Source organism: Fragaria vesca, linkage group LG7 (assembly GCF_000184155.1).
Source record: "Fragaria vesca subsp. vesca linkage group LG7, FraVesHawaii_1.0, whole genome shotgun sequence".
Lineage (NCBI taxonomy): Eukaryota > Viridiplantae > Streptophyta > Magnoliopsida > Rosales > Rosaceae > Fragaria > Fragaria vesca.
This window is the reverse complement of record NC_020497.1, coordinates 20,914,867-20,942,612: the sequence shown is the minus strand read 5'-3', so window position 1 is coordinate 20,942,612 and position 27,746 is coordinate 20,914,867. Positions and strand designations below refer to the sequence as shown.

The 27,746-nt window shown below is 39.0% G+C and overlaps 6 protein-coding genes and 1 non-coding gene across 8 annotated transcripts in view; 2 read left to right on the top strand and 5 right to left on the bottom strand.

The window, feature by feature from the left end:
• LOC101305323 (metal-nicotianamine transporter YSL3-like) overlaps positions 1 to 2,466 on the top strand; it is a 6,758-nt gene extending 4,292 nt beyond the window's left edge. Inside the window, 3 exon segments of the mRNA XM_004309057.1 lie at positions 875 to 1,036; positions 1,753 to 1,819; positions 1,900 to 2,466. Coding sequence (XP_004309105.1) covers positions 875 to 1,036; positions 1,753 to 1,819; positions 1,900 to 2,147 — 477 coding nt within the window. The 3' untranslated portion in view covers positions 2,148 to 2,466.
• A 463-nt stretch (positions 2,467 to 2,929) lies between these two features.
• Positions 2,930 to 6,526, bottom strand: LOC101309396 (GTPase-activating protein gyp7-like). Of its 2 annotated transcripts, none has more exons than XM_004307855.1 (5): positions 6,150 to 6,526; positions 5,180 to 5,315; positions 5,036 to 5,085; positions 4,422 to 4,475; positions 2,930 to 4,276 (listed from the first exon to the last, which is right to left on the bottom strand). In XM_004307855.1, the coding sequence occupies exons 1-5, from the start codon at positions 6,287 to 6,289 to the stop codon at positions 3,049 to 3,051; spliced, it is 1,608 nt and encodes a 535-aa protein (XP_004307903.1). In that variant the 5' UTR covers positions 6,290 to 6,526; the 3' UTR covers positions 2,930 to 3,048. The 2 variants fall into 2 exon arrangements, with proteins under 2 accessions (XP_004307903.1, XP_004307902.1); XM_004307854.1 differs by having other exon boundaries at positions 5,852 to 6,375.
• A 3,541-nt stretch (positions 6,527 to 10,067) lies between these two features.
• On the bottom strand, positions 10,068 to 12,276 carry LOC101314511 (probable 6-phosphogluconolactonase 4, chloroplastic-like). Its single transcript, XM_004307872.1, has 3 exons — positions 11,670 to 12,276; positions 11,449 to 11,584; positions 10,068 to 10,838 (listed from the first exon to the last, which is right to left on the bottom strand). Exons 1-3 carry the CDS (start codon positions 12,014 to 12,016, stop codon positions 10,374 to 10,376), a joined length of 948 nt encoding a protein of 315 aa, XP_004307920.1. The 5' UTR covers positions 12,017 to 12,276; the 3' UTR covers positions 10,068 to 10,373.
• An 891-nt stretch (positions 12,277 to 13,167) lies between these two features.
• On the top strand, positions 13,168 to 14,530 carry LOC101315094 (ubiquitin-60S ribosomal protein L40-like). The gene is made up of 5 exons (XM_004307874.1): positions 13,168 to 13,314; positions 13,397 to 13,483; positions 13,722 to 13,824; positions 14,126 to 14,192; positions 14,305 to 14,530. Exons 1-5 carry the CDS (start codon positions 13,212 to 13,214, stop codon positions 14,329 to 14,331), a joined length of 387 nt encoding a protein of 128 aa, XP_004307922.1. The 5' UTR covers positions 13,168 to 13,211; the 3' UTR covers positions 14,332 to 14,530.
• A 299-nt stretch (positions 14,531 to 14,829) lies between these two features.
• On the bottom strand, positions 14,830 to 16,446 carry LOC101305025 (pyridoxal reductase,chloroplastic-like). The gene is made up of 7 exons (XM_004309056.1): positions 16,104 to 16,446; positions 15,938 to 16,025; positions 15,729 to 15,852; positions 15,554 to 15,655; positions 15,309 to 15,460; positions 15,123 to 15,216; positions 14,830 to 15,015 (listed from the first exon to the last, which is right to left on the bottom strand). The coding sequence occupies exons 1-7, from the start codon at positions 16,444 to 16,446 to the stop codon at positions 14,830 to 14,832; spliced, it is 1,089 nt and encodes a 362-aa protein (XP_004309104.1).
• Positions 16,447 to 16,580: 134 nt separating this feature from the next.
• TRNAL-UAG lies at positions 16,581 to 16,660 on the bottom strand. Its single transcript has one exon. It is a non-coding gene; the product is annotated as a tRNA-Leu (tRNA).
• A 399-nt stretch (positions 16,661 to 17,059) lies between these two features.
• On the bottom strand, positions 17,060 to 18,355 carry LOC101292061 (homeobox-leucine zipper protein ATHB-7-like). Its single transcript, XM_004307880.1, has 2 exons — positions 17,917 to 18,355; positions 17,060 to 17,829 (listed from the first exon to the last, which is right to left on the bottom strand). The coding sequence occupies exons 1-2, from the start codon at positions 18,250 to 18,252 to the stop codon at positions 17,479 to 17,481; spliced, it is 687 nt and encodes a 228-aa protein (XP_004307928.1). The 5' UTR covers positions 18,253 to 18,355; the 3' UTR covers positions 17,060 to 17,478.
• Between the last annotated feature and the right edge of the window lie 9,391 nt (positions 18,356 to 27,746).

Genomic DNA, 27,746 nt, shown 5'->3' with positions numbered 1-27,746 from the left:
CTCTTAACCATAAACCAATATGTTTATAAATTAACAAGAAATTGTCAATAAATTCCTTTTCTTTGTGTTATTTCGTGTTAATTATGTCAAAATTGAAATGTTCATTTTTTTCCTTTTGTATTCTTTATTTCCTTATATTATCAAATGATCTTTCATATAATACAACTTATGTATGATCTCTCCTTAGAGCCAAAACAAGTTAATTGTTGAACATAAAAAATAATCGGACCCTTTACCTTATAATCTTGGTTCTGCCCCTGTTAGAGGAGGAGAAACAAGATTGGTAGAGATGGAAAAAAATAAAATAAAATAGCTTTTATAGTTCTTATTTAATTTAATAATAATTAAACAATAAAAGACAGACATTTAGTGGCTCACACACACTCGCATGATTTTCATGTGTGTGAGGCTCACACACACTTAACATAATTTTTTATCTTAGTTATACGTATAAAGACATATATACCCTCACCTTGATTATGTAGAAGTATAATAAGTTTGTTAATTATATGAAATTGAAGGGCAATTGGACAACTGTCAAGATCTTGGATTTTTTTATTTTTTTTTTGACAACAAGATCTTGGACTTATATAACTAGAATATATAGAGTCCAATTGTGAGCATCAGCTGACTTCCCCAGACTGAGAGTTATAACAAAAGCAAAAGAGAGAGACGTCTCACAAAGCCTTTGCACGTTGGTAAGCCAAAGTCTTCATCTTTTGTTGTGTCTTAATTCAGAATCTCTGTTTTTTGATCCGTTTGGATTCCTTTCTGCATGTCTCTTTGAAATTTTGTGCTTAAACCTTTAATTTTGTTTCAATTTTCGATTTTGTGATTGGTGGTAACTGTGTTTGTGGGCTGTGTACTGGTAAAGATCAAGGCTTTGTTGCATTTGATTTGTGGGTTTTTAATGATTGGTTGTGTTTTGGGTTTGGTTTGCAGAGGGGAAATGGCTTCAGATCTGAAAGTTCACGTTTTTGAAGAGGTGGCTAAGCACAACCAGACCAAAGATTGCTGGCTTATTATTTCTGGGAAGGTCAGATCTTTCTGGATTAGATTTAGGAGATTTTGGTGTCTGGTTGATTGACTAGCCCTTTCAATTTATAAATTGGCTTGTGTTTTCTGAAATGCATGCCCCTTATTCTTTGTAGAATTGTGAAGAATGAACTAAGTAATTGTAATTTTGCTAGTCTGTGACTGTGTTTTGAAGGTGGTATCTGTCTCACCATAGAGTAGTTACATTTAGTTCCTGATTCATTTGATCAGTCCTCTCAAAGATGAGAGAGAGCTGAAACCCTCAATTTAGAAATCAACTATTTTGTTTCTGAAAAGCATGCCCTTTTCACCTAGAACTGTTAAGAATCAACCAAATTCAGTAGTTGTAATTGTGCTAAGCTATGTTTTATTGGTCTATCTCAACTTAGAAGTGACTATTTTTTAGCTGATGATTTGATGGACATTGAACTTGCCAACTACCATGAACTTTAATTAATAGGAAGCGGTTGGTCTTATGTCTTATCAGTGACTACTTTGATTAACAGGAAGTGATTGGTTCTTTTGTCTTATCAATCTCAACCTAGGACTTGTACATTTTTAGGTGATGAGTTGATGGAGTTGGATCTTAAACATTGGACCAAAATTTGCTAACTACTAAGCCTTGATTAATTGATAAGGGGTTGGTTCTTTCTTCTGTTATAAAGATATGGTTGTCAGTTATCTGTTGTGCTCAAGTGTTTGAATTGTTGATTTTAGGTGTATGATGTGACCCCTTTCATGGAAGATCATCCCGGAGGAGATGAAGTTTTGCTAGCTGCAACAGGTAAGACATTCTGTTACCTATATGCTTTTCGGCAACCTTCAAGCGTGGATAGCTTATGACATTAATGTTGTTTGATGTAGGGAAAGATGGAACAAATGATTTTGAAGATGTTGGTCACAGTGATTCTGCCAGAGAGATGATGGACAAGTACTACATTGGAGAGATCGATGCATCAACTGTCCCACTAAAACGGACCTTCGTTCCGCCACCGCAGACTTACAATCCGGATAAGACATCCGAGTTTGTGATCAAGATTTTACAGTTCCTGGTGCCCCTGTTAATCTTGGGTTTAGCCTTTGCCGTCCGTCACTTTACCAAGAAAGAGTAGTCATGTCATTTTAGTTACATTTCCCCCTTGTAAGGGTTACTTCATTTGTCCACAGTGGAGCAGTTGTAATTACAATTGCGTATTTCTAGTATGTTGTCGGTTCACATTGTTGTTCATCAGTCATTTGCTTCTAGTGTCAGTTTGGTTAAGGTCTCTATTGAATGGTTTAATCTTAACGGATGATCTTGAATTTATGATGAGCTATCTATTCCTGGACATCTTTATGCACCGTCAGTTTGCTTCACTTCAGCTATGCAGTGAATACTGAATATCATCGACTGTTTGTAAATCTACTATCCTTTTTGGCCAGTACCCTACATGGTTTCAGTAGAAGAAATGGGCAGAGAATTGTGTGTCAAAGATTGGTTTCAGTCAGAGTTTCCTAGCCTTTGCTTTTCTTCAGATGTGGATGCACTTTCTGTGATCCTAGTAAAATCTGTTACTATGCATACATTAGCAACCTCAAGCCTCTGGGGGTTGGACCAACCAATTCCTCGACATGTCTTGTGAGATTGAGATCATGGGATAAAATAAAGATAATAATTTGGGAACACATGAAATGCTTGATGTATTCCTCATCCAGTATTGTAATAATAGTACATTAGTGGTAAAAACCGATACACAGGCATTTTATCTGGAACCTGTCGTCTAGGAAACTCCAGTAAAGTACGAGGATTACAACAACACAGATAAATCTAAATAATTAATCTTTTGAATGTTTGCCCACCTCCACTTCAAGTATGCTCGTAGTCAGAGGATGCAAAATTGAGTAGCACACAACTCTGACTCGATTAAGCTTGTGGGTGCTTGCGTAAAAGAAAAGGAAAGAAGAAAAGAAAAAGAGTTCGGAGTACCGATTGAACCCACTTTCAAAATGAAACCTAACAATGTAAGTATGAACTTAGCTAAGAGATGGCGCAGAGATGGATGTCTCTATCTTGTCATGGAGGTTTACCACCAAGTCATGTGCATCATCCAGGAGCTTCCATATATCAAGTTGCCCAGACATGCTATTACACTCCCTAATGATTTCATCCATGCTGCTATACTTCTCTATTATCAACTTCCTTTTCTGCAATACTGAAGCTGCGATTGCATAAAGTAATAAATCTTCCGTTGGTGGGGCTCGTTGCCTGATTCTGCTCCATGCAGATTTTCCAATCCCAGCCCTAACAGCTGCTTGATCTGCCCACATTACCTCCCACAGACATATTGTCTGATCAAATGTCAACTCCCTCCTGAACAGCACAACCACCATCCTATAGACGAAAAAGCAATCCTCAGCCTGGAGCTTCTCCAAGTGCCTGTAAAGATGGGAGTCTTTGCATCTGATAATCTTAGAAACTATATGCAACTGCCTTCGGATCCCTAGCTCGTCAAGCCTAAAATTATGTCGAGCCTTCTTCATGAAACCCACAAAACACCAAAAAGCCTCGTGATCCTCTGTCATTACAGCAGCTATAGGAGAAAGTAGATCACTCATACCCTGGCAGTAACCAATTTCTGGGTCATACAGTGCATATGCTTCAAGAATAGCAACCAGTCTAGCAGCATGGAAAACTCTACAAGGCTCCAAGTGATCATAATCCTTCAACCCAACAGCCTCAGCAGACCGCCGTGCCCTATCATTCGATACTTCAGCTTGAGTTGGGGAGTACGGAATCCAATCAGCATTAGTTCGTACTGCATCAAGGCGTATGATCCGCTTCCATGTGCTAAAATCCTCACTGGTTAGCGTTGATTGGATTTTTGTCCTCAAGGGAGATACATCATCCTTGGTAGTCATGTCAGGATCACTCTTTTCGTTTCCTTCACACGAGGGGCGAGACTGAATCACCTCAGATTCTACAGAAGAGTCTGAGTCGGATGAGTCTGAGTTGAGTGCTTTGGAATCAGCATTCATGTTTCGTCTTGAAGTCTCATCTCCATCCAACAATAAAGTGGACGGGTCATCTGAGTATTCAGAATCTGCAATTCTTTCTTCACTAGAAAGGGACTCCCTGGCACTAACCACGTCCTCGGAGCTAGGAGAATCCATCTCAGGGCAACTGTCCCCATTTAACTTAGAGCTCCCATTGATGCACTTTATAACCCGACGGCACTGTCTGCGTAGTTTCTCATATTCCTTTCTGCAATCAGATAGAGAGCATAATATGAAATTAGAAGAACAGTGGAGTAGAAACAAAAAATTTGCATCAACCAGGCAAAATGTGCATTCCATTTGTGCAATTTAGTGATAAGGAATAAATTCTTAAATGAATTCAGCAATGGTACCTTTTCTGAGATTTGACTATATCCCTTTCTTCTTTCGAACTGTTCAAATCATAGCTGTTGACATAGAAATTACCAATGAGCATGAGTATGGTTTTGCAACCTTACTAAATACAACATAGCTATATAATACGTAACATGACACAGGAGCATAGGAAAGAAAATGATGGCAATATGATAATTGCAATATTAGCCACAAACACAGAGAACATGCAATTTTGGCCAAATTCTACAAGCAAACTTTATTTTTTGAATGCATACACTTTGGAAGGAATCTCATAAGCTTTTCATACAAACAACATGAGTTGTTTGAAGTTTCACATCAACTAACATACAAAGTCTATGTTAATAGAAATCCCACACCTCAGGGCTAAACTTAAGCTCTCATAACCCAAACCAGACTTGCCATACATACACGAGGAGGCCTGAACATATGCTTAGAAGCATATCTACCAATCAATATGATGGATTAGGATCATTGAGATTCATAGGAGCAAAGAAAAATCTAGTCCTCTCTAAAGCATGGTACAGCAAAGCACCTGATATCAAACAGAAAAAGTATACCTAAAAGATGCAAATATCATTTTATAAGATATCACAGATGTTGAGATGCTTACACTCCAAGGAGAAATGGCCAGACCTCCGCCCTAATACTTGGATCAACACCCTACAATAAAAATTGAAGGTGAATAATGTCAACCCTTGTACTGCCATAATTCTGTGAGCAACAAGCATATAGGAAGACTGTGATGGTAACTCACCCCACTGCGAACTTTTTTCACCAATTTAACTCCACCATCGCGAAGCCTTCCATCTGGTGTAAAGAAATGTCTCCATTGGTTAAGTGAAAGAGCATGCTTTCTTTTCCGGCGGGACCAGGGTGACTTAAGACGAGCCCTGAAAACCAAATGCCACAATCAATAAGGCAACAGGTGAACAAGCCATCATAGACAAAACTAAAATTGGGCAGTCAACAATCACACAACAAAAGTCTCAAGACTTTGAAATAAAACAGTAGCCAAAGCATTTTACAGCTACAATACACAAACTCGCAAAAAAAGACCAACAAACAGATCCCACACAGCAATCAAACACAAACTTCAGCTCAACAAGGGATCATAAAACCTATGACAAGGTTGCAGATTAAGTTCATTGACATACTGAACCACTGCATTGTCTCTATTCAGCACCCGAAAAACACCAAACTCATCACATTTATCATTTGACCACACAAAGATCCGGACTTGGTTAAACCTAAACTCAAGCAGCCGACTGAAACATGACTACTGAACCAATACAGTGACAACCCAACAGATCGGTGGACTCAGAAAAACTCGAAAACCAAACAAAAAAATGAACTTGAACTGTTTTAAGATCTGGGATCTGATGCAAAATTCGAAAACAAAAAGCTTTAAGAGATAGAAATGACTCACCGATCCGAGGAAGAAGAACAATGAGCCGGTGAGGAAGAGGTTACTACTAACAGAACCGAACGCAACTGAACCCACGAATACGACGACGACGACGACGAAGATGACGAAGAAGGAGATGAAGAATTCGAAGGCAACGAAGTCTGACTTCGTCTTAGAGCTCTCATAATCTAGGGTTTCTCCTTAAAGCTTTGAAATTTAAGCTTTGAAATCTAGGGTTTCACAGATCAAATGTCACTGCTTCTTCTTCTTCTAGGGTTTTTCTCAAAAAGCAAGCTTTGAAATTTTGGGGGGTTTTTACCTAGAGGTAGTGCAGAACAGGGCCATCACCAGAGCCAGTCCGGCCAAGACCGTCACGCCGACGGCCACTTCCGACGGCGCCGCCCACCATACCCCACCGCCTGATGACCTGAACACGTCGCCGGCGCCGGAGGGGAACATGGAGATGAGACAATGACCGGAATGCCCTTCTGATCTGGACTTCCTTCTTCTTCTGGTGAGGGAGGTGTTGGGTTTTTTACCCACACAAGACCCAATTTTTTTCTTTTGTTGTGTGAGAAATGAAATAGTGAGGGGATTGGGATCAATTGAGAGAGAAAAAGCCAAGAGCTTTGGTTTGGGTTTTGTAATTGCTTTGTTTTGCTTTGCAAGTCTCTTTCTTTGTCTCTCTCTGGATTCCTAAGAAGAGAGAGAGAGAAGTTTATAGTCTTCGAGTCTAGAGGAAGAGGAAGAGTAGACCCTTTTTTATATATAAACCAAAGATGAAGAGAGAGAGAGAGAGAGGAGGGTAGAAGAAAGAGTGTGGGAGAGAATCTAATCTCTAGTTCTCACCATAGTACCATATCCCTCATTTTCTTTTTCTTGTATACTCTGCAACTAATAGTCTCATTACCCATTATAGTCAAGCATGTTGCTATTGTTATTTGTTTCCATGATTTTGAATTTTTGGAAATCCCCTTGCCCATTAGGTTAGAATATTGTGCATTGTGACTAATCCACTCCAAATCATGTGCGATGTTCTAATGTTCTATAACTTCTATTAGTCAATTGCATTGAGAGATTGATGGCATTGTTGAGAAAGAGAAAAATAACCGAATTTACAAGGTGTTGATTTTTGATCATAAGATCATAATTCTGAACTAATTTAGAACAATTACGATAAAAGAGATATTTACAATCCGATTTTTTGATGATGTTTCTTTTTAGAGATAAATTGAAATCTTGGTTCTCATATTCAAAATCCGTAAAAGTTTGGTGATTTGAATACACAAATAGTTTGCATATAAGTTTTTACCCGACCATGATCTAATTGGTTGGTAAGTTCACCAAACGCATTTGTTTTTTCTCATTGAGTGCTTGCTTCTAGTCCCCTCTTCCATTATTATACTATTACATCTGCTCCAAGTTACCTTGATGAACTAACTATTATTACTAATACAAGAAATAATTAACTACTCTGCGGGGCCTAACAATGTTTAGGCACCCATTCATTGCATTTTGCAATCTCGTAATCACCTTTTGCCCAAGCTCTCTGCTTTTGATGAAAAAGAGTCGAGCCAGTCAAAACAAAGTGGGATTTAGCCATGATTAATTTGCTTAAACTAACCATACAGAAAACGGTGGTGTGACACTTTACTTAAGAACCATGTTATCCACATGGTACATTTGTATATTGATCGAGGCCACACCACTAATAGTTTGCAGTTTGAGAACAAAATTGAATAGAATCCACCACTACAGTGTCACTATGAGATATATATCAGCGTTGGAACTCATTTCTCCCTTTGTATGAACTATGAAATAGAAAGTGTTTATAATAAGTTTGAGACAAAGTCGGTGTTTACATCACTAATGGGAATGACGGTGTGTTTGTGAATTTTAACGAATTGTTTAGTCACTAAACCTTCCACAATGAGGAAAAGAGTGTTTAACAACTTGGTATGTTAGGGTCAACAAAATTGGGCGCAGTGCTATTGGACATAGTCACATAGTAAACAAATGGAAAGAAAATTTCAATGAGGCCAGACACATCATCCCCTATGATGTTGATTAAGGACACTATTTAAGCATCACAAACTTGATCATAATCGGCATGAATATACCTTTTTATTTGAATGGTACCTTAAACATCACATTCAATTGAAATATTTATAGAGCTTTCTCCTTCTTATTGTAGGTGTAAAATTCTGGGTGAACATAACTGTAGTGGGATTTATGATCATAACACTAAACAGTGGTCAAAGACTCAAAGCAAGTTTACATGAAGAATCCTTATTGCATCCATTGTTAATAAAAAGTGGAGAGAGAGCCTAGAGACAGAAAGCAAATCAAGCACTAATTGACCGGATCTGTTTCTTTTATGTTCTTTCAGAAAAGAGAAAGTAAAGAATGAGAAGGAAAGGAAGGAATATAGATAATGGAGGATAATTTTACCGAGTATAGCAATGAAAAAAAAAAACGAAAAGGAATACAATTTTTTTTTTATTGTGTCTCATCGTATGATCGACTATAAAAGTGATAAATATCTCGATAACGAATTATTTTTCTGAAATTATACAAATTTCTTGTCGTATAACATACATAGAGTTTCTCTATTGTAAAAATTGATGAACAAATATCGCAAAACAGAGCTCGGATTATGGTAGAAGATCCTTCTCGAGTAGTTACATTATAAGACATGCAAAATGATGAATGGCGAGCTATAAACTATAATCATACAATGGGCATGGATAATTCCAAGAAATGCTGCATGCCCTACACACTTTAAATTCTCTTCTTTTATCACCAACCAGAACTAGTACAATCATGAAAGAGATTCTAGATCAGCATGATATTTCAGACCCAGATCGAGTCCATGCAGAAATTTGGATTGAGGACAGTGACTACACAACTAGAACACGCCTGTGGGCAGAGTCTGTCTCAATAACTCAGACCTATTCAAACCTGCATGCTGATATGAGAATGCAGCAGTTCCCATCAATCTGTAACTTTTTCAAAAGGCAACCATCCTTAAAGGAGCTGTTTTAGGCCTTCTAATCAATTCTATTAAGGTATCGATGGAGATGTAATCCATAGTGGTTACACCATCATTAGTTGTTCTTTCCACTGCCGTCAAGATCATTATGGATTTAGCTTGTAAATCGATATTACTCGGTCCCTTTTAGAGCTAAAACCCTCTTTCAATTCAATACTATTCTCGACCAAGCAAAGCTTACTTTCGGAAATTGATGAACTTAATTACAATACCATGCATTATTGTTGATATGATCGCGTTGCGTATACATTTGAACTTGGGGTTTATCTGGACGATGAATGAAGATGATGTGTTTTATAGATCTAGATGCAGCATAGAAAATGAAGACAGTAGTTCCTGGTTTAAGTTTAGACACCATTAATTCTCAACCATGCGTGAAAATGAGGATCGTTGGCTAGCTATTACACCATGAACTTGAGCAGAAGATCTACCACGTTGTTAAAAAAAATAAACTTATCTTCTTCTAGGGCCAAGCATACATTGCAAGAAAGAGAGGAGCAAGAAGATAATTTTGAGGACTTGAATGCAAGTTCAGAAACCAAAGGGAGCTTTCTTTAAAATGGAAAAGAGAAGGAAACAAAAGGGTACACCCACATCAAATGCTTCTCATATGAACATTATACAATGTACTCAAGTAAACTAAACCAGTTAGAACCAAGTGGATTGTCATGTGCTCGAGTCAGGCATTGGTTTTCTATACATGTGCTTAGAGAAATGGACAGTATCATTCAAGGAGAATAAGGTAGTCGAATCACGTATTCCTTTTTCTTATAGGTGATTGAAATCCAGTGTTCAGCAGTAAGCATTGTATGATTGAAGAATGCCATAACCAAATGATGAAAAACATGAATTCCATACATCTCATAGATGCTGAGAATCTCAAAACTTAATTCAAGATGAAAACTTTAAAACGCATTCACATTTCCCAGCCTTCAAAGTAAGTTCAGAATCCAAGGAAGACATAAAGCTAGAAAGATGATAGTAACTGAACCTGTTCAAGAATGGTTCATGAAGCAAAGCAAGCGAGCCTTAGCCTGTGTGAGCACAGAAACCGATCAAAAAGGGAACAAAAAAAAGAAGAGAGACACATCTCATATTTGACCATAAAATTAAGTAACTTGGAAGAAATACATAACTAGATACGAAGTTCTAATTGAAAGACTATGGAAACCACTAAACCAAATGTGAATGAATGATGGATAGCTTCACTACTGCAGATGTTCAGTGTTTGCATTAACACAATTATATAGTTGCAAGGGAGTGATAAAGGGAGCCGAGATGAGAATAAAGTTTTATTCATGACTGAATAATGTAACAAACCATTTTATTTTAGTTCTTACTGCACCATCAGGATGACCAAAAATAGTCACCACTTCTTAGTGTTACAGTTCCTAAGAAAAGCCAGCAGTGAATCACAGTGATTTCTGCTTCAACACACATTATACGATTAACACATGCAATACCTCACAAGCCTATAGATAAGTTTCCTTTCTACAGCTTTGAAGCAGCTTCCTTATCTAAGAACCAAGTCAATTCGTCTTCAGCAGCAACCAATGCAACAGGCAAAGTGTCAGAGTTCTCGCTATTTCCGAGAGCTGTCTGCACAGCACCAGATTTTCCAGCCCCATTCACAACCATTGCAATATATGCAGAGGAGTTGATCACCGGAAAGGTGAAAGTAATCCTCTCCGGTGGTGGTTTTGGTGAGTCCTTGATAAAGGTGACCCACTTCTCCTTCTCGTTGACAAGAGGATGACCGGGGAATAGTGAAGCAACATGCCCATCTGGACCCATTCCCAGAAGCATGATATCAAACTTTGGAAACCCACTAGTTTTTGAAGTGGCTAGCACACCATTTGTAACCAAATGTTTGAGGCAAGTCTCGTAATCATCTGCTGCACCCTCAGGTGACAGTGCATCATTAATGGCATAAACATTGCCTGCGGGAATCGGTACCTACAAAAATACCAACATTCAGCATGCCTATAGTTGAATTCAGGAAGCACATGCTAAAACTTAAGACCACATGCAGACTTATAATTCTACACAGCAGCGCTTATAGTTGAACTGAAAGCACGAGGCAACCTAATTATCATTACACAAGTACATAACCAACTTAACCAAATCGCTTTCGCCAGGGTTCAGCTGACGCCCTTAAAGGGTGAGAGCAGCAAATATCTATAGTTTTGAATGTGTGACACAATCACTAGCATGGCATCGTGTTCTACTAAATCTCACTTACAATAACATCTCCTCACATCCAACAAAGCCTTTTACATAAAGCAAACTATTCTATAACCCGAAACACTGCATTTCTCTCCGGACTCTTATTTTTTGGATTATCAGCCGAAAAGTTTCAAAGTATGAAAGTATCATATATTGCTTATTGCTAAACACAACAAAACCAATACTTACTCAATCATAGATCAATCTCTCACTCATGGGTGTATATAATTAGAATTCACAAGCATAAATCAAAGTTCAAGCTTCCCAAAAACACAGTCTTTGACTTAAATTACATAACAAAGCTGTCAAAGCATAGAACTTTAATGCATATAATATATACCTTAGAGAGAAACCCATCATAAGCAAGCTTGTAGTTACTGTCCTCATGATCCTTAGGCACCACTCTCTCATCAACCCAAAACACATGCCACTTGCCCCATTCCACACTCTCCAAATACGGCGCTTCACATAGTTTCCTGCAAAATCCAAAACCCTAAAAAAATCACAAAACGACGCCGTTTAACAATTTCACAAACTCAATCTCACCCTCTCTTCCATTACCTCAGAGAATTGATAAGCGAGCCGCCGGACACAACAACTGTGAAGGCGCCTCTCTCTTTGCCGAACTTCTCCGACAGGTCGGCGGTGTACTTGGCCAGCTGCGCCGCCAGTTGCTCCTCCGAGTCAAACACCTCCACCTTCTTCTTCTGACTTCCCATCCCGGCCGTTGACGACGGCGACGAAGATCCCAATGCGGACATCGGGGTCTTGAGATTCGCGCGGAGGGGAGTGATCGTGTGCGGTTGCAGCCTCGACAGAGGGAGACGCGAGATCAGCGGCGCGTGGAATGTACGCGTTGGGGGGCGAATATAGCGGAGTGAGGATGAGAGAGAGAGAGTGGAGGCCATGCGCGGGTTTTAATATAATGAAAGCGGGTTCGGAAACTTAGACCCGATTTGAAGGCGGTGACTGTGGCAGTGAAGTGACTGGCGGCAAATACAAAGAAGCGCGCGCGGTTGGGCTCGCTGGGCCTCAACAAGCTCAATTTTGTGGTTTCGCTATGTGCTCAGCGTATGGCTCCGAATAGTTCAATCTGCAATCCATCTTGTAGTTTGATTCATAATGATGTGATTATCTAAAATCTGTATTCTAAAAGCACACTCAAGGAATCGGAATGAAAGTGAGTCGTGTGTGTCGAGAGAAGAAATCGGAACAAAGTTGATAAGAAAAGGAGGATGTGATGAGAATCTATTTTCCCTGATTAAAGTAATACCATCCTTGTAGTGACACTCCTATGTTTTTCACTGTTTGGAATAATGGATGGTACTTTAGAAGTCACATTAGAGCTTTAGTGCAATCTTTACAACATGAGAATTTTGCAAGCAACACACACATGTATCACATGGAATTTATTCCGATTTTAGGACTAGTTTGGTATTGCTGTGACTTTAAAAAAAAACTGTTGTTGTTGTACTTCGAAAATAATCAGCTGTAAATTAAAACAGTTTTGTGTTTGGTAAATATTAGTTTTAGAAGTGCTGCCAAAATAAAATTTATTAATTTCTAGTATTTTTAGTGACAGCTGCTTTGAATTAAAATAGTTTTGTGTTTGGTAAATATTAGTTTTAAAAGTGCTGTCAAAATAAAATTTATTAATTTCTAGTATTTTTAGTGACAGCTGTTTTTAAAAGTAACTTTCAGGTTGCTTCTAAAAACTGCTGCTAGTGACTTGTAATTTTCAAAAAAACCTGTTGTTTTTTCATTTACCAAACAATATAAAATCTAAAAGTTTGGATAAAAACTGAATTTATTTTAAAAACAAAGATGTACCAAACTATGCCTTAGTTAAGTAACGAACAATACGAGATTACTTGTCGTGTCTTTTCTCTAATCATAGGCCCAGTTCAAGGCACACTCACGTTTGGGCCAGAAATGGGCCTTCCACCCTTTTCACATTAAAAAAAAGGAAGCCCAATCTTCCATTCCAACCACCAAAACCCTAGTCTCTCACAGACTTGCATCATATATAAACAAACAAACTCCGAAACCCAAAGAGACTTTAGCCGCAGAGAGAACGAGAGAGGTGCACAGAGCTTAGAGAAGATGCAGATCTTTGTGAAAACCCTAACCGGGAAGACCATCACCCTTGAGGTCGAGTCCAGCGACACCATCGACAACGTCAAGGCTAAGATCCAGGACAAGGAAGGTAAGCCGTCGCCGTAATCTTTTACTTCCTCGCCGGAGTTTTACTGTGAATTAGGGCTGATGATGTCTCTTCGTTTGTTTAGGTATCCCGCCGGACCAGCAGAGGCTCATCTTCGCCGGAAAGCAGCTCGAGGATGGCCGTACTCTCGCCGATTACAACATCCAGAAAGGTTAGTATTCGTTGTTCTTGTGCTTTGTGCTTTGAATTTGTTCATGGAGTATTGAATTTGAAATTGAAATGTTGAACTGTAAATTGGAAAAGAAAGAGTGATTCTTTAGTAATATGTGTAGGTTATGTTGGATTAGGTTAAGATAATAATTCTATGCAATTGGATGATTTAAATGCGAGTATGATTTGTTGAGGAGTTGAATAGTGATGGTAGTTTGTGGTTGGATTTCTTGTTGCAGAGTCTACCCTGCATTTGGTTCTGAGGCTTCGTGGTGGTATCATTGAGCCTTCGCTCATGGCATTGGCTAGGAAGTACAACCAAGAGAAGATGATCTGCCGCAAGTGAGTTTCCATTTTGGTTATGCTTTGAAAGAAATTTAATGGTGCTATCTTTGGATGTATTTTGAGATGAAATGTTTACCTTTCAATGGTTGTGTATGCGACTTTTCTGAAGTGAAAGTGTGATCACATATGTTGAGTTGCAATTCCGAAATCATGTGTTTTATTTTGGTATCCATCACTGGCTTTGACACCTGAGTGTGCTTGGACCAATTGATTCTGACATTAAATGCTTATCTTTTATTCTTGATGCTTCATCATGTGATATACTGTGGGTCACTCACAAGTCTTTATGTACGAACAGGTGCTATGCACGTCTTCACCCCCGTGCAGTCAACTGCAGGAAGAAGAAGTGTGGACACAGCAACCAGGTATCCTATATTGAATGTTGCCTTGTTTCATCGTTTTACCCTCACAGTATCTTAATTTTTTTATGGGTGCTGTTCATCTCCCTAATTTGGTCATATTTCTGTTTAAATGCAGCTGAGGCCAAAGAAGAAGATCAAGTAGACAATGAATTGCATGTGTGGAATTCAGCTTCTGGAAGACTTTATGTTTGCTGTTAGAATTTTTAGTAACATCAATGTGGTTGAACTTCAATCCTTTTGGATGACTTCATATGCTTGCTTTATCTTTGAAGTCTGAACCTTATTTTGTGTAATGGAGCTTTCAATTTTGACATGGCCAATGTTCTCTTTAGTTTTTGTTTGGTTATGTGGTGTGATATCACTTATCAATGATCTTTAGCTCATAAACCCAGAGTGAAGTGCTGCAATAGAACTCTACCAATTTTGTCTGAGAGAACAAAATGTTCAATTTGAACACTTAAGGAAGCCAGGCTAATGAGGCTATCGTTAACAAACTCTTTTGCTGATTCAGATCCTGCAAAACACTTCAAATGCATGAACTGCTAATGTATGAAAGTATCGTAAGCGCTTCCCCCTAGTTTGTGTCCGGAATTGAGAGGTAATCAGTGATGAGTTCCCCACATTGAAATAGCATACCAATTCACTTTGTTTGGAAAACGTTTTGGATCATCTTTTGGGGTGATTCGCGTGCTGCATTTTCCAACTGATGCAGCTCTTGTGAACTGAGGCGCCAACCTAGTGCACCCAAATTTTCTTCTACTTGTTTCACTGTCTTGACTCCTGGTATGGGTATAGTTCCCTTTGAAATGCACCAATTTATCGCAACCTAAAACCGAATAAATGACCTGGTATTAGGCTTCGTAGGTATGCAATGTGTGTTCTAAAAAAGGTATGCAATCTGGAACATGTTGTCAAAGGTGGAAGTAGTATTACCTGTGGTACAGTTTTCTTCCGTTTCTGCGCAATTTCTTTAAGTGATCCCAACAAAGGCTGCAGTCCTGGAAGAATTTGCTTGAACAGGAAACCCCTGCAGAATTGAAGTTACCCTGTAAGCAAACTATGCTAACAATGTAGTGAATTTATGGAATTGATACAAGGGTCGATGAAGAAACAATGTACCGAGGGCCGCTTGGAAGATTGGAGGGTGAATATTTCCCAGTAAGCATTCCAAGTCCTAAAGGACTATAAGCAATCATACGGATACCCAAAGAATCACATATATTCTTGATCTCCAGCTGATCTTCTCCCACGCTTAACAAAGAAAATTGCACCTAGAGTCACTCCAATATAAGATCAACAATTTCAGTGAGTGCACAGCAATGTGCAATAGGATTTCTACTAAAGCACTACACTAGTTAGTATACCTGTGCTGAGCATAAGGGGACTCCTCTGGCTTTGAGATATTCATAAATCTTTAGTAGCTGCTTTGGTCCATAGTTGCTGACCCCAACTGCTTGAACTAAACCCTGCATTGTACTCATTGCTATGAGTATAGCCATTCTCAAGTAGCATACAGATTGAAATGCCACAAGGCCTTACCTTGTCATACATTGCAACTAAACCATCCCAAAGAGCTCGTTCTTGCAAAGGAGCATAGTTAGCAGTTGACCAATGTAACTGCCCTATTCCGATTTGTTCAATCTGCATCCGATCTAGCGAGGCACTGCAAGTTCCACACACTTACTCGCACTTTGTTTCGTATAGATCACATAATAAAAACACAAAGAGAAGAGTATATAGTTATATACTTGCAAGCATTGACAAATTGGCCTGGTGTTAGGCGCCAAGGGTATGCTGCAAACTTGGTAGCAATCACAATGTCCTTCCGCCTTTGCCCTGATCACCAATCATCTCTATCTATCAGACATTTTACGATACACATCAATGCATTAGATCAAAAAAACAAGAGCGGACCTTGGAATTCTCTTATGAACTTTCCTAGTAGCTTTTCACTCTTGCCATTCAACCTTCCAGTTCCATAAGAATCTGCTGTATCAAAAAGGTTGATGCCATTGTCTACTGCAAGATTGAACACCTGTTGAAGCTCACTGTCCATTGACTCCTGGTAACCCCAGAGGAGCTGGTTGCCCCAAGCCCAAGTTCCAAACCCCATAGGGGACACACTGAGGGGGCCCACCTTGAGCTTTTGCCATGGCCAAAAGGCAGGTAGCTTGAGAGTCTTGAAGGGTAGAGAAGGGATGGAAGTCTCACTTGAAGAGGTGAAATAGGATGTAGCTTTTAAGGTTAAGCAAGCCATCTAAATTTGATGCTTGCAAGAGTTGTTGTTGGAAAGATTGGGAAGGAGTGTGTGTAATGTTTTATGTATGTGGCCCAGAAATAGGATGGAGTGAGAGAGATAACAAAGAAAAAAAAAATCAAACACTTAGAAATTGACAGCTGTGGGATTTGAACCCACGCCCTTTCGGACCAGAGCCTAAATCTGGCGCCTTAGACCACTCGGCCAAACTGTCTTGTTGCTATGTTATTTTCTTAGTTTCGGATATTAGTCAAAATATTTGGTTTTTTTTTTGGGTGGAGTACCTTAATGCTCTTCTAGTTTTTCACAGATATGTAAAACTGTAAATTTCATAAGCCAAGTTTTGGGACCGATCGTTTTGAGTACATCGAAATTTTGATGATCATGCTAGTTTGAATTGTGAACTACTGTCTATATAGAAATGAAGGTGGCAGATGTTGAAGATTATCTATGATTTTAGTTTTCGGACTTTAGGTGAGTGATCTGTTCAATTTCTTTGAAGTTAGTCCCTTGATTGACCAAAAGGTGCTAGATCAAAATTTTACTGAAGTTGGGTGGTACATGTGAGGTTCTAATGCGCTTAATTGGTAAGTACTTTGTGTGGAAGTTCATAAGATGAAAGAATATCACTAATTTATTTCATGCAATTGTTGCAATACTCACTACATTACATAATTCACGTCATGGATCACAATCGATCTCACAATCACATTTACATACATACAGTACTCATTGATGAACAAACAAGCACATCTTTGGTCTTGATCATTCGTCTGCGTTTTCTGGACTCGAAGTAGCTAGTCTTTCTCGAATTGTTCTTCCATCTTTGTGGCCAAATCAGAAGAAACTGTCAAGTCTACCTTAGATTAGGATGCTTAGTAGTGAAGTCTGAAGCCATACACGATCCATATACACATACCTCGCTCATGCTTTTTTTTGGAGAGAAACCTCACTCATGCTTAGTTTGAAGGACTCAACGCATGAGAAAAAAATCTTCAAACCAAATAATATCCTTATTCAAGCTCCAACCTTTCAGTTAATCCAGAAATTGAACCACTGTGATGTAGCACTACTGCTACGCAACGGATCAAACAGACAGCCTGAATCAAATCTATTCCAATCTTCAGGTATAGCTTCTACTTGACACATGTTCATAAGCTGATCCTGACCTTCATCCCCAACATCATTACTTGCAATATTCTTGTGTGACTGCAAGTGACTTGGCTTTTCTTCTGTAGTCTCACAATTTCCGTCTTTACTACTTGAGCCTTCCAGATCTTTACCATCTGTGTCGGCATCATGATCTTTCGGTTTTCCCATAAGATCATTTAGCTTCTCATCATGATCTTTCGGTTTTCCCATAAGATCATTTAGCTTCTCCAACTGTTTGAAATCAAAGCAAACTAGATGTTAAAAACTTGAAATAACTATGTCTTTTGAATGCTACAAATGTTGATGTAGGGTAGCTACCTGTATAAGCAAGGATTGTTTTTCCTCCTTCAAAGACTCAAACTTAGATGCTAACAAGTCATACTCATTTCTGAGAGTTCTGAAGTCTTGCTCGATTTGCTTCGACTTCCATCTAGCTCTTCTGTTCTGAAACCATATCGCAACCTGGCGCGGCTGCAGCCCCAGCTCTCTTGCTACTTGCACTTTCCTCCTTGGCTCTAGCTTTGAATCTGCTTCAAATATAGACTCCAGCAACTTGATCTGCTCATCACTAAACCTCCTACTATTCTGGCTCTTGTTATTCTTCTTCCTTTTTGCACTAGTATGCGTCTCTAGGATTTCTGCTTCCCTCTCCATTATTAGGGTGAGTGCATGTGCTTTGGAATCTTGGCAATGATGTTAGCTTGTAGAATATATAGTCAGGAATTGAAACAATGCAACACGGTTGCTTTCTTATAATTGGAACTATTGGTTGATGGAGTGTCTTAACCAATGGTGTTAGCAAACGTAAGCCATGTAATGATCTCTGCATTTTCATGTCTTGTGGACCTCTCTTTCTTATCTTGTTTCCCTTCCTATTTCTTCACTAGAATTCAACCAAGTGTTTCTTTCGTTGAGCTCCCAGCTTTGGAAATACTCTACAGGCAATGACATACATGCAAGCTCACCTTCTTGGTGTTTGACAAGGAATATCTATACGTATACACGACACTACAGTGTCAGAATAGAAGAGACTAGCTTGCACTAGATTGCTAAGATATTAGGTGTCTAAAACATGCAGAATAGGGTGAGGATTTGCTTTAATTTGGTGTTTTTTTTTTACAATGGGAGAAACACCCGGCTAGCGATTGGATCATGCTTCGTTGAGGGCATGCAATACTGATATATCAAAAACCAAAAGTTTCATTTCTGAACATACTAGAACTTGTTCCATGGTCCGGAAAATATGATGCTAGCTACTATTTTTTTCAGCCGTAATATTTAAGAGGTGAAAAATTCAAAATATGCAATGAGCTTTGTAGTATGGTAGAAGTAGAACTATGGATATATAGATCGAAAATATGGGTCATATAGTTTTTTTTTTTTTTTTTTTTTTTGGCGAAGTGGGTCGTATAGTTTGTCATCGTACATGTGGAACTGACGGTCACACATTTGGCATAGAATTGTAGTTAGGTTGGAAGATGCATCATTCCCTTATGAGGATAGATATTCATTAAACTTGTGTAGGCGCCTAATAGAGCCAAATGAGATGGTCGAAATGTCGAATTGTTGATTTATATCAAAGGAGAAAACAAGAAAAAGCTAGCAAGGTTTGGATCGAAAGCCAATGATATTAGTGGGGCTTTTGTACATAGTGGCTTCGTTCTCTGCTTTTGCCATATGTGTCTTTCTCAATCAATAAGTTATGTGTCAATTTTTAGGTCCAGTCCTTTTTTCTGGGTACAGTGTTTGTTCACTGTTATCGTCTCATTTACTTAGCTGGTGCAGTGTTGTCTCCATTCTCTACAAGACGTGCTCGATCGCTCACTATATATACATGAATGTTTGCATTGAAAGAATGAGATATTGAAGCTGGAATTGAAGGGTAACAGCCACACTTGCACGCCACGGTAGCCCTTATCGTTAACAAATCTGTCAAGAAAGTGCGGTACCATTTTCCATGAGAGGTTCCCAAAAGCACTTTCTGTATGTAGTTTCAAATAGAAATGACAATCTTGAAAGTGATTTCTAGACTTTTTATGTGACAGTTTAAGTGGATCCACAGTTTTTTCAGCTTGTAAAAGAAGCTGCGGAAAGAGCAACTCATCAACATCTGAAATGTAAGACAATTTACTGAAACTTAAATTAAAGAATGATCCATCATTGTTATAATACAACATACAATCCGCCACATCGCTTAGAGCAAGATGTTGCATAACATTGCTGAAACTCAAATTTTGTCACTTTATTCAAACATAGTGTTCAAGTTGATTGTTATATTATATTTTGTTATCGATTAATATTTTTATCACGTAACACTCCAGTCTTGTCGAAGAATTTAACATGATGATGTTGTGTCCAAGTATTTAACAGGTTTAGACAAAGCCAAAAATGATTGTCCAAGTCCAAGGTACCAAGCTTTATTTCGTGTGATGATAGGATAAGCATCCACTCCTCACCAAACTGTTGTGTGAAAACGACACCATGGTTTGTCTTAAACGACCATGATTATGATTAGGAGGAAGCATTTCTTTACGTCAGGGGTAAGTGTGGAGTCTGGATAGGATAATCGATAACCTTGCAAACCTCCTTAGATAGTACTGTTTAACTTGTCAAATTCATCATCTCATCTTTGTTCTTTCGGTCTTGGCTGTTTAGGTGATTTGGGAAGACACGTTTTGCCCAGGTATTAAGACCAAGTGGTCCGCAAAGACAACTAAGGCAAATTGGAAAGCAACACTCATAGGATTAAGCATTAGAGAAAAGGATTGAAATTTTTTTGTCACGATTTCTGAAATATCTTCGAGTTTATTGAACTCGGTCGTCAATTGTTCAATTTGCACTTTCTGTATAGAAATGTGACTGAGACCTCATCTACGAATTTTTCTGACTACCCTAAAGGTAAGTTAAAAGATCCGGTGGTCGGTTTTTACTCGATAAAACTTAGTTTTGACATGAACATATAGGTGCCATTACTGTTAGAATCTCTCAAAAATAATGCTACATGAGACTCACAAACAGTAATGGTTGCACACCTTTGAGACCAATTACCCACTATACAAATCAGCTAGTCAGCAACGAATGACTGAAAGAGAAGCAGACATCCTCAAACAGCCAATGCATCTGTAACAACCGATTAAGCCAAACCTAAAACGGAGGTAAAAGCATGACACAAGCAATCAAACAAAGGGAGACAACCAGAAGAAAAACAATATATATAGAAATGCTAAGATGGAAAATATAGCTCTCTTCCATCCAGTACAGCAAGTCGCCGATCGCCGGAGGAGCCACGCCGGGTTGCATCATGATGACGACGGTGGGGCGAAACTAGGGCTAGAGAGAGAGAGAGAAGGAAACCCTAACCGTGGAGAGAGATCGAGAGAGAGAGCTAGAGAAGATATATAACGAGGCGAGAGAGATTTTCCAAAACAAAATATATATAAAAAAAACTGAATTTTGGGCTTAAGCGGGCTAGGCGAATCATTGGGCTGCCTAGGCGGTTTCTTGTTCGGCTGGGTCTACGCAGGTTGATGGGTCTACCTTTCAAAAAATAGTAAAAGCCCAACTCATGACCGGCTTGACTTTCAGAGGGCTAGGCTTAAATCCTCTTGGGTTGGGCCTATGCAGGTTGGTAGGTCCACCTTTAACTAAAACCTCCATAGATTCCGCTTGATGGAAGTTATTCTAACGAGGACTCTTAAGTTGAAGATTTGTTGAGGGCTTTTCGGTTTATCTCACTTTTCGATTTTATATTCACATCTTGACCGTTCAGTTTATAGGTATTTATGAGTAGATCATTTATACAAATTTTCAAGCATATTAAAAATTGTTAAGATATTCGTAAATGTGATTTACCAATTATGAACTTGAACGGTTCATGTTTGACAGATTTGGTTCGTCCATTAATTTGATCTAGTTTGTTATTTTAACTATCACCGATTTAGCTGAAAATTTGTAGGGCTAATCTACACTTATAGACCTAAAAACTGAACGGATAAGATGATAAGATGTGATCGAAAAATATGTCTTTTAAACCATAACTGAAAAGTCTTCAACTTAAGGGTCCTCACTAGAAAGGCTCCCTCCGATTGATATCCTCAAATGCAACGAAGCTTTTTCACTAAAAAAAGGTCTCCAAACGACGACACAGCCAAGTTGTCGTGCGATTCGAGTTCAGATTCGCCGGCTGTGGAGAAGAGGATTATGTGACGGAATTACCCCTTCAAACAAAAATGGTCGTGTGCACCTATGAGACCATTACTGTGATCTCAATTACCCCTCATGATTTCACAATCTCACATATACAGTAAAATACATGACAACCGTACCTGTAACACACTTTAATCATTATTTTCATCAATATAAACACCAAAGGAATTAAAAAGATGATTAGTCATAATTACAAAACGATCCAGATCCTACGGTCGACGTAGACCTGATGACTAAAAATTTAACCATATGAGTGAGTGCCCTATATAGACCAAGTGAAAGACAAAAGTAGCCCAACCTAACCCTACAGCTGGTTCCAGAAACCAACACCGCCGGCCCCATGAAGCATCTGCAGCCCTTGATTTCTCACAGAACCAGAGGATCGATATCATTGTGTTCATAATTAACTAATTAATCATCTATCTAATTATGACATACGATCGGAACAAGCTACCACAAACCCTAATTCCCTCCTTACCCTATTAATTCCATCGACGTACGTATTCTCTCTTCCATTTGGTTTTTGAAATTAGAACAAGAGCGATTGAGTTGCAGAGATGGGGATCAGTTCGATCTGCAGGTGGGAGATATATAAAACAAAGGAAGCATGTTCTTTGAGGGGAATGTTGTTTGGCACGAGGCCACCAACTTTGGCAGAAGAGAAATATATAATTTGATGGGTGTATGTATATATGTATATGTTTGTGCTCTCGGACCAGGCTTCATTCCCCTCAATTGCTGCTTCAATTCCGTCTTTGCTGAAGTAGCTATATAGCTTCATATGCTCTTAGTCTCGAGTCACCGATTCGATCGATCTACTTCTTCATCAATTCATTCAGGTAGGTGAGTTTCGATTAATCTTAGTTTCCCATTTGTTTCATGCATATGTGTGTGTGTGTATTGATGATCGAATCGCCTTGCAGATTAGTGTAATGATGAGAGATTAACTGACTGTTGGGCTTAATTTGACGGTGTTCTTGGAAGAGCAGGCAAGGTAATCATTTCCTTTAGACTTGTACACGATTATGTATGTTTTCTCTTACTTTGGCTGCGAATTTTCTGCAGTCTTTAACTTTTTATGAATCTATCTTTCTTCTTCCCTCTAGGGTTTATTAAGAGCAATCAGATTGGGTTTTCATGAACTTATTAGAAGGCTTATAGCAGAATGTAGATATTTTTCCCATTAGTTAAATAATGTTTGCATTACTTATTGCTGGTATAGTGGGTGTGGTGTGAAGTTGCAGAACTGAACCAGTTTTATGTTTCCCATATTTCAGCTTTACTAGTGTTCTTGATCAGATATTATACATCTTTATGTTACTGACTGTACAGAGATAGATGTACGTAGTGGAAAACTAGCTAGGCATATATGGAATTACCTCAAAGATGGAGTCTGAATAATGTCTGATAGATCAGGTAAGAGTGCGGACAAGTATTCTCCGGCCGGGTTGATTCTCTATTGCTAATGTGATCTTTTTCGTACAGAGCTTTTGTAAAAGGGGTATCTTTCATTTTTTTGGGAATCTCTTTTGTACCTATCTTCTATTATATTTGATCGTGTCTGCAAAATATGGTCTTCTTTCTGGGAAATTGCCGGATATAATAGGTAACTTACATAGAATTTCGATCAGGACATAATATATAGTTTGCATCCCCCCAGAATTGCTATTGATTCGAGGACGTAAATATATTGACAAAATTGACAGTAGTTTTATACCTTTTTATAAACTTTTGATTTCTTTGTCTGATTGTTCACTCTAGCTGATACCCCATGCATAGTTAAATCTTCTTCTTTCTTAAGATGGTTTTGATTTCTGGCTAGCTATCATACTTGGCTACACTAAGCATTACCGGATTACTGTATTTCAAGGCACTCAATCCACTACCAATTTCCTGATGTCTGAAAGTTATCTGTTGTTTCTAGCTAAGCTGCAACATTTTAGATGAAGAGTACTGTTGAATCACCTGAACTATCTAACGCATGATTGATTTCCTTTCTTCTAACTATTTTCATATATATGAGAGCTGAAATTGGCATTCCTTTGCAAATACACTCCCCTTAATGAGCATCTGTTCAATACAAATGTACATTTACTTGAGGGATTGATGTTGTTTTTCTATATACAATACATATTATGCTCTTATTCTCTCGATCATATACCTACGTACATTGGGACCCTAGATAAGCATAAACTAACATATCAAGATTGAAGAGGTGTATTGTTTGGTGTTAAATTTGTAGTGGGTTGCAGGTGTGGGGATCACTGGGATGTGCACGCGAACAAAAACAAACAGAAAGACCTTTTTTTTTTCTTTTTTTTTTCTCCAATGGCATATGGAACAGAAAGTGATGGATCACAAAATGTAGGACTTGTATATTGCCATTGACACCAGCCAAGTTGATCCATGCATCACTGATATATGTACTTAATTTTCGTTTCGATCACAAAAATACGATGAATAAAGCTCGTCGTCATCAAGCCAAAATTAAGCAATCTAATTACTCGACTGGATCGGCTTCACTAATTTGGGAACGAAACCATCTTTATTCTTGATGCATATTAAGATGTAGTTTTGTTAGGATGAATTATATATCAAGGATGTGGAAGTCTCTTTCCTTTTTTACGTCCCCCCCCCCGTTCCCGCACGGGAGGGACATGGGGAAGTGAATAAAGGAGATCCTATCAACTTGTTCCGACCTAGGATAATAAGCTCATGAGCTTAGTCTTACTTTACCGTCGAGAAATGAAAGAAGACTGCCACCCCCAAGTTTAACTCAGACGTAGCTCGCTTCTCTTTGGGTGTGAAGCAGTGTCAAACCAAAATACCCAACAAACATTAGCTCTCCCTGAGAAGGAGGTGAGTGGGTTGTAACGCCAGTCGACCAAATCCAAATGTAGTAGTTGCTTTCCTCTCCATTACAATGTACATGTTAGAAGTATTTCAATATAAATAGAATAGTCCTAGTTGAATATAACGACTACAGCTGCCAATTGTTGGTGAGTTTCGTTTTGATTCTATATTCATATTACTTGCAGTCTTCTGGCCTGCGGACCTTGATTAATCAACAAACTTAGCACTAATCACTATCATAGCCTTGGATCCATAAATCTATTGTCAAGTGTGGTATATGGTCCAAAATTTATAATACATAGTTAAAACATTCAAAATTGACAGATGCAAGAGTTTGATCGAATTTCCATACATGTTCCAACTTCATTCCTGCAGCTAGCATGCATTCGTAGCTAGCTGGTACCAAACTAGAAAAACAAAATCTGATTATACTTCCCCTAAATTGCAAACAAATAACCTAGAATGCCTAATCAGCGGTGTCAAAATCCCATCGATCATCAACCAATTTTTCTTTTCCTACACATTCATATCTTGCAAAATAACAGAAATGTAGGTTCAATTCCTCATGTACTAGTGCTCAGATTGCTGTTAACAAAAGCTATCCAATAAGTCAAAAGGGTTTATATGTATACCAACTCATATCCAAATCAATACTCCAAATCACATTGGTGCATATTCTAGCTGTTCATATAGAATAAGGATTAGCTAGCCAGCATTACAAGGTGTGGATGGATTGAAATTAGTTCTTAATTTCTAATTTTCTAACCGTATAATCCCGAAATGAAAGGAGACACCTAATTTGATCTCCTCCTCTCCTCTCTCTAGCTAGCTGCATGCGCTGGCTCTCTCTCTTTCTCTTACACCCAAAATAATCAAAACCTCCATCTCTTTCTCTCTCTGTCTCTCTCCTCCCTTCCTCCCTTTCTTTGTTGCAGTTTCCCACAGCCTGTCTCCCGCCGGCAGGCCGGAATAGGGGAGAGAGAGGAGGAGTTGTAACGCATTACCTTATTCTCTCCCTCATCCCCGAAATTCCGACCTTGCAAAAAACCTAATGCAATTGCCACCCAAACACACAAACCCTAACATCTCTCATAGTCTGCTTGATCATTCTCCACATCTTCCATGCATAGTCTCCACCTCCTACCCCCGCTTTCACCTCCTCGGCAACCAGCTGCTCCGCCGCTATTGCCGCCGTTATTCTTCATTAACATTGTCATCCTTATCGATCACATCCTCACCGTAGACGTGGTGAAATAGTCCTCATTGTTCCCGGCGGTATATCGATATCGATAGCTACTTGATTTCTGATCATTTCCATCTCTATCGATATCGATATATATACCCCCATAACATCGACTTAATCTCCCCGGGATATATCTTATTTTACATACAAACTACTCGATCCATGGTAAAGTATCCATACCCTATTGAGTCCGCCTTCGACCTTATCACCTTACTCTTCATTGTTACCCTCCTCCTCCTCTCCATCCTCTCCCTCTGCTACATCTTCCACCTCTGCTTCAAGTCCCGGACGGCCTACCACCTCCAGCACTTCAACTCTCTCTGGACCGTCCGACTCCTCCTCGTCATCTTCGTCATCTTCTGGTCTTTCAATGAGCTCCTCCGCCTCCCCTCCTTCCGCCGCTTCTATCTCTATGGCCCCTATCCCTTCCTCTCAAGCTTCTTCAAAGTCGATGGGTACGAAGAAGAAGACCAGTTTTGCAAGGTACATGTGGTGGTCTCGCTAGGGTTCTTCCAGCCAGCTTTCTTGGGGACTTTGCTCTTCCTTGTTGATGTTTCCATCAAGAAGAAGACACCGAATGTGTCGTGGGCGATCATCTTCGTGCTGTCAACATGTGTTCCGTTGCTAATTGTGCAGACATTCTTCTTGTTCACTCCATTAGACAAGATGTTTTTACCGCTGCCGAGTGTTTTCACCCGGAGCTCTTTGGTAAAAGACGACGCGTTTGGTAAAAAGGTGGCGTTCTGCAAGTACCCTTTGTTGAGCACCGTGATATTTGGTGTCTTTGCGGTTACGTATTTCATGTGGTTCTTGTTCTCGTTATGGAAGGTGTTGTCTTTGGTGATCAACAAGGGACTGAGGATGAGGATTTACACGCTTGCGGTGACGGTGTTGGTGCCATTGCCGATGCAGGTGATTCTTCTAGGTGTTTCCGTCCTGTGGAACCCGGACAAGCCGGCATTCGGGGCGATTTCATTCGTGGTGTTTTTGAGCACTTTTGTTTCCTTCGCCATGGGGCAGGGCATTTTGGTCATTAAACCCATTGCCGACTCCTTGGCAACCGGAGGAGCGAGTTGCAGGTGGAACCCTCACGGGGAGGAGGTGGACGGGAAAAAGAGTGAAGGGAAAGATGAAAAAGAAAGCGTCGTGTGATTAATTTAGAGGAGTTCTCTAATTATCAAAGCGAGTACTTTGATGATGATGGTGGTCGTGTTCTAGTTAGAATTGTGAGGGTCTTTTCTGGTCACTTCTCGGCGGATTTTATTTATTTATTTTTTTTTTTGTTCAGTAGCAAGTATAGATTGGAAGAGACTCAAAAGAAATGGAGGAAAACGTGAAGCATGCTGTTGATGTTTGATATTTTCCTTTTGGTTCTATTCTAAATTGTTTCAACTTTCAAGTACTTGCCTACATATCGTTCATCGTTTAGTCAGATTGATTTACAATTCTTTTGCCTTTTCTTTCTTTGTCTAATTAAACTCTTCAATTCGCGCTGACATAAGTAAACGTGCCAGAGATGACAAATGCATGTAGAACTATGGTAATTTTGATCGGCAATATCAAACCAAAAAGGCATATAGACATTGACAGTCGCGTATATAGTTTCCTTGTTTCTTCTTTGATTTGTAAAGCTGTCAGGTTTTATAGAGAAGAACGAAGTGTCTAGGGATGGGCCTCTTGAAAGGTCCCGAATCCGGACCGAGTTATTTGATTTTCAGGCCCATTTTTCTAAGTGATGAAAATTTTTCAAGTTACAAAAATTACCAAAGCTAGCTAAAAATTTAAAGGATTCAGATTCTCTTGTTTGGATTTATGTTGTTTTGATTTGTTTTCGGATGTTTTATAC

Coding starts and splice junctions, on each gene's coding strand:
- LOC101309396 (XM_004307854.1), bottom strand. CDS start 6,015: ATGAGAGCTCTAAGACGAAGTCAGACTTCGTTGCCTTCGAATTCTTCA. Junction 5,086..5,179: donor TGAAAAAAGTTCGCAGTGGG/GTGAGTTACCAT, acceptor TTTTTATTGTAG/GGTGTTGATCCAAGTATTAG. Junction 4,277..4,421: donor ATAGTCAAATCTCAGAAAAG/GTACCATTGCTG, acceptor ATCTGATTGCAG/AAAGGAATATGAGAAACTAC.
- LOC101314511 (XM_004307872.1), bottom strand. CDS start 12,016: ATGGCCTCCACTCTCTCTCTCTCATCCTCACTCCGCTATATTCGCCCC. Junction 11,585..11,669: donor TCGCTTATCAATTCTCTGAG/GTAATGGAAGAG, acceptor TGGATTTTGCAG/GAAACTATGTGAAGCGCCGT. Junction 10,839..11,448: donor ATGATGGGTTTCTCTCTAAG/GTATATATTATA, acceptor GTATTTTTGTAG/GTACCGATTCCCGCAGGCAA.
- LOC101315094 (XM_004307874.1), top strand. CDS start 13,212: ATGCAGATCTTTGTGAAAACCCTAACCGGGAAGACCATCACCCTTGAG. Junction 13,315..13,396: donor TAAGATCCAGGACAAGGAAG/GTAAGCCGTCGC, acceptor TCGTTTGTTTAG/GTATCCCGCCGGACCAGCAG. Junction 14,193..14,304: donor AGTGTGGACACAGCAACCAG/GTATCCTATATT, acceptor GTTTAAATGCAG/CTGAGGCCAAAGAAGAAGAT.
- LOC101305025 (XM_004309056.1), bottom strand. CDS start 16,446: ATGGCTTGCTTAACCTTAAAAGCTACATCCTATTTCACCTCTTCAAGT. Junction 15,656..15,728: donor TAGTTGCAATGTATGACAAG/GTAAGGCCTTGT, acceptor AGTACAATGCAG/GGTTTAGTTCAAGCAGTTGG. Junction 15,217..15,308: donor AATCTTCCAAGCGGCCCTCG/GTACATTGTTTC, acceptor TCAATTCTGCAG/GGGTTTCCTGTTCAAGCAAA.
- LOC101292061 (XM_004307880.1), bottom strand. CDS start 18,252: ATGGAGAGGGAAGCAGAAATCCTAGAGACGCATACTAGTGCAAAAAGG. Junction 17,830..17,916: donor AACAATCCTTGCTTATACAG/GTAGCTACCCTA, acceptor GATTTCAAACAG/TTGGAGAAGCTAAATGATCT.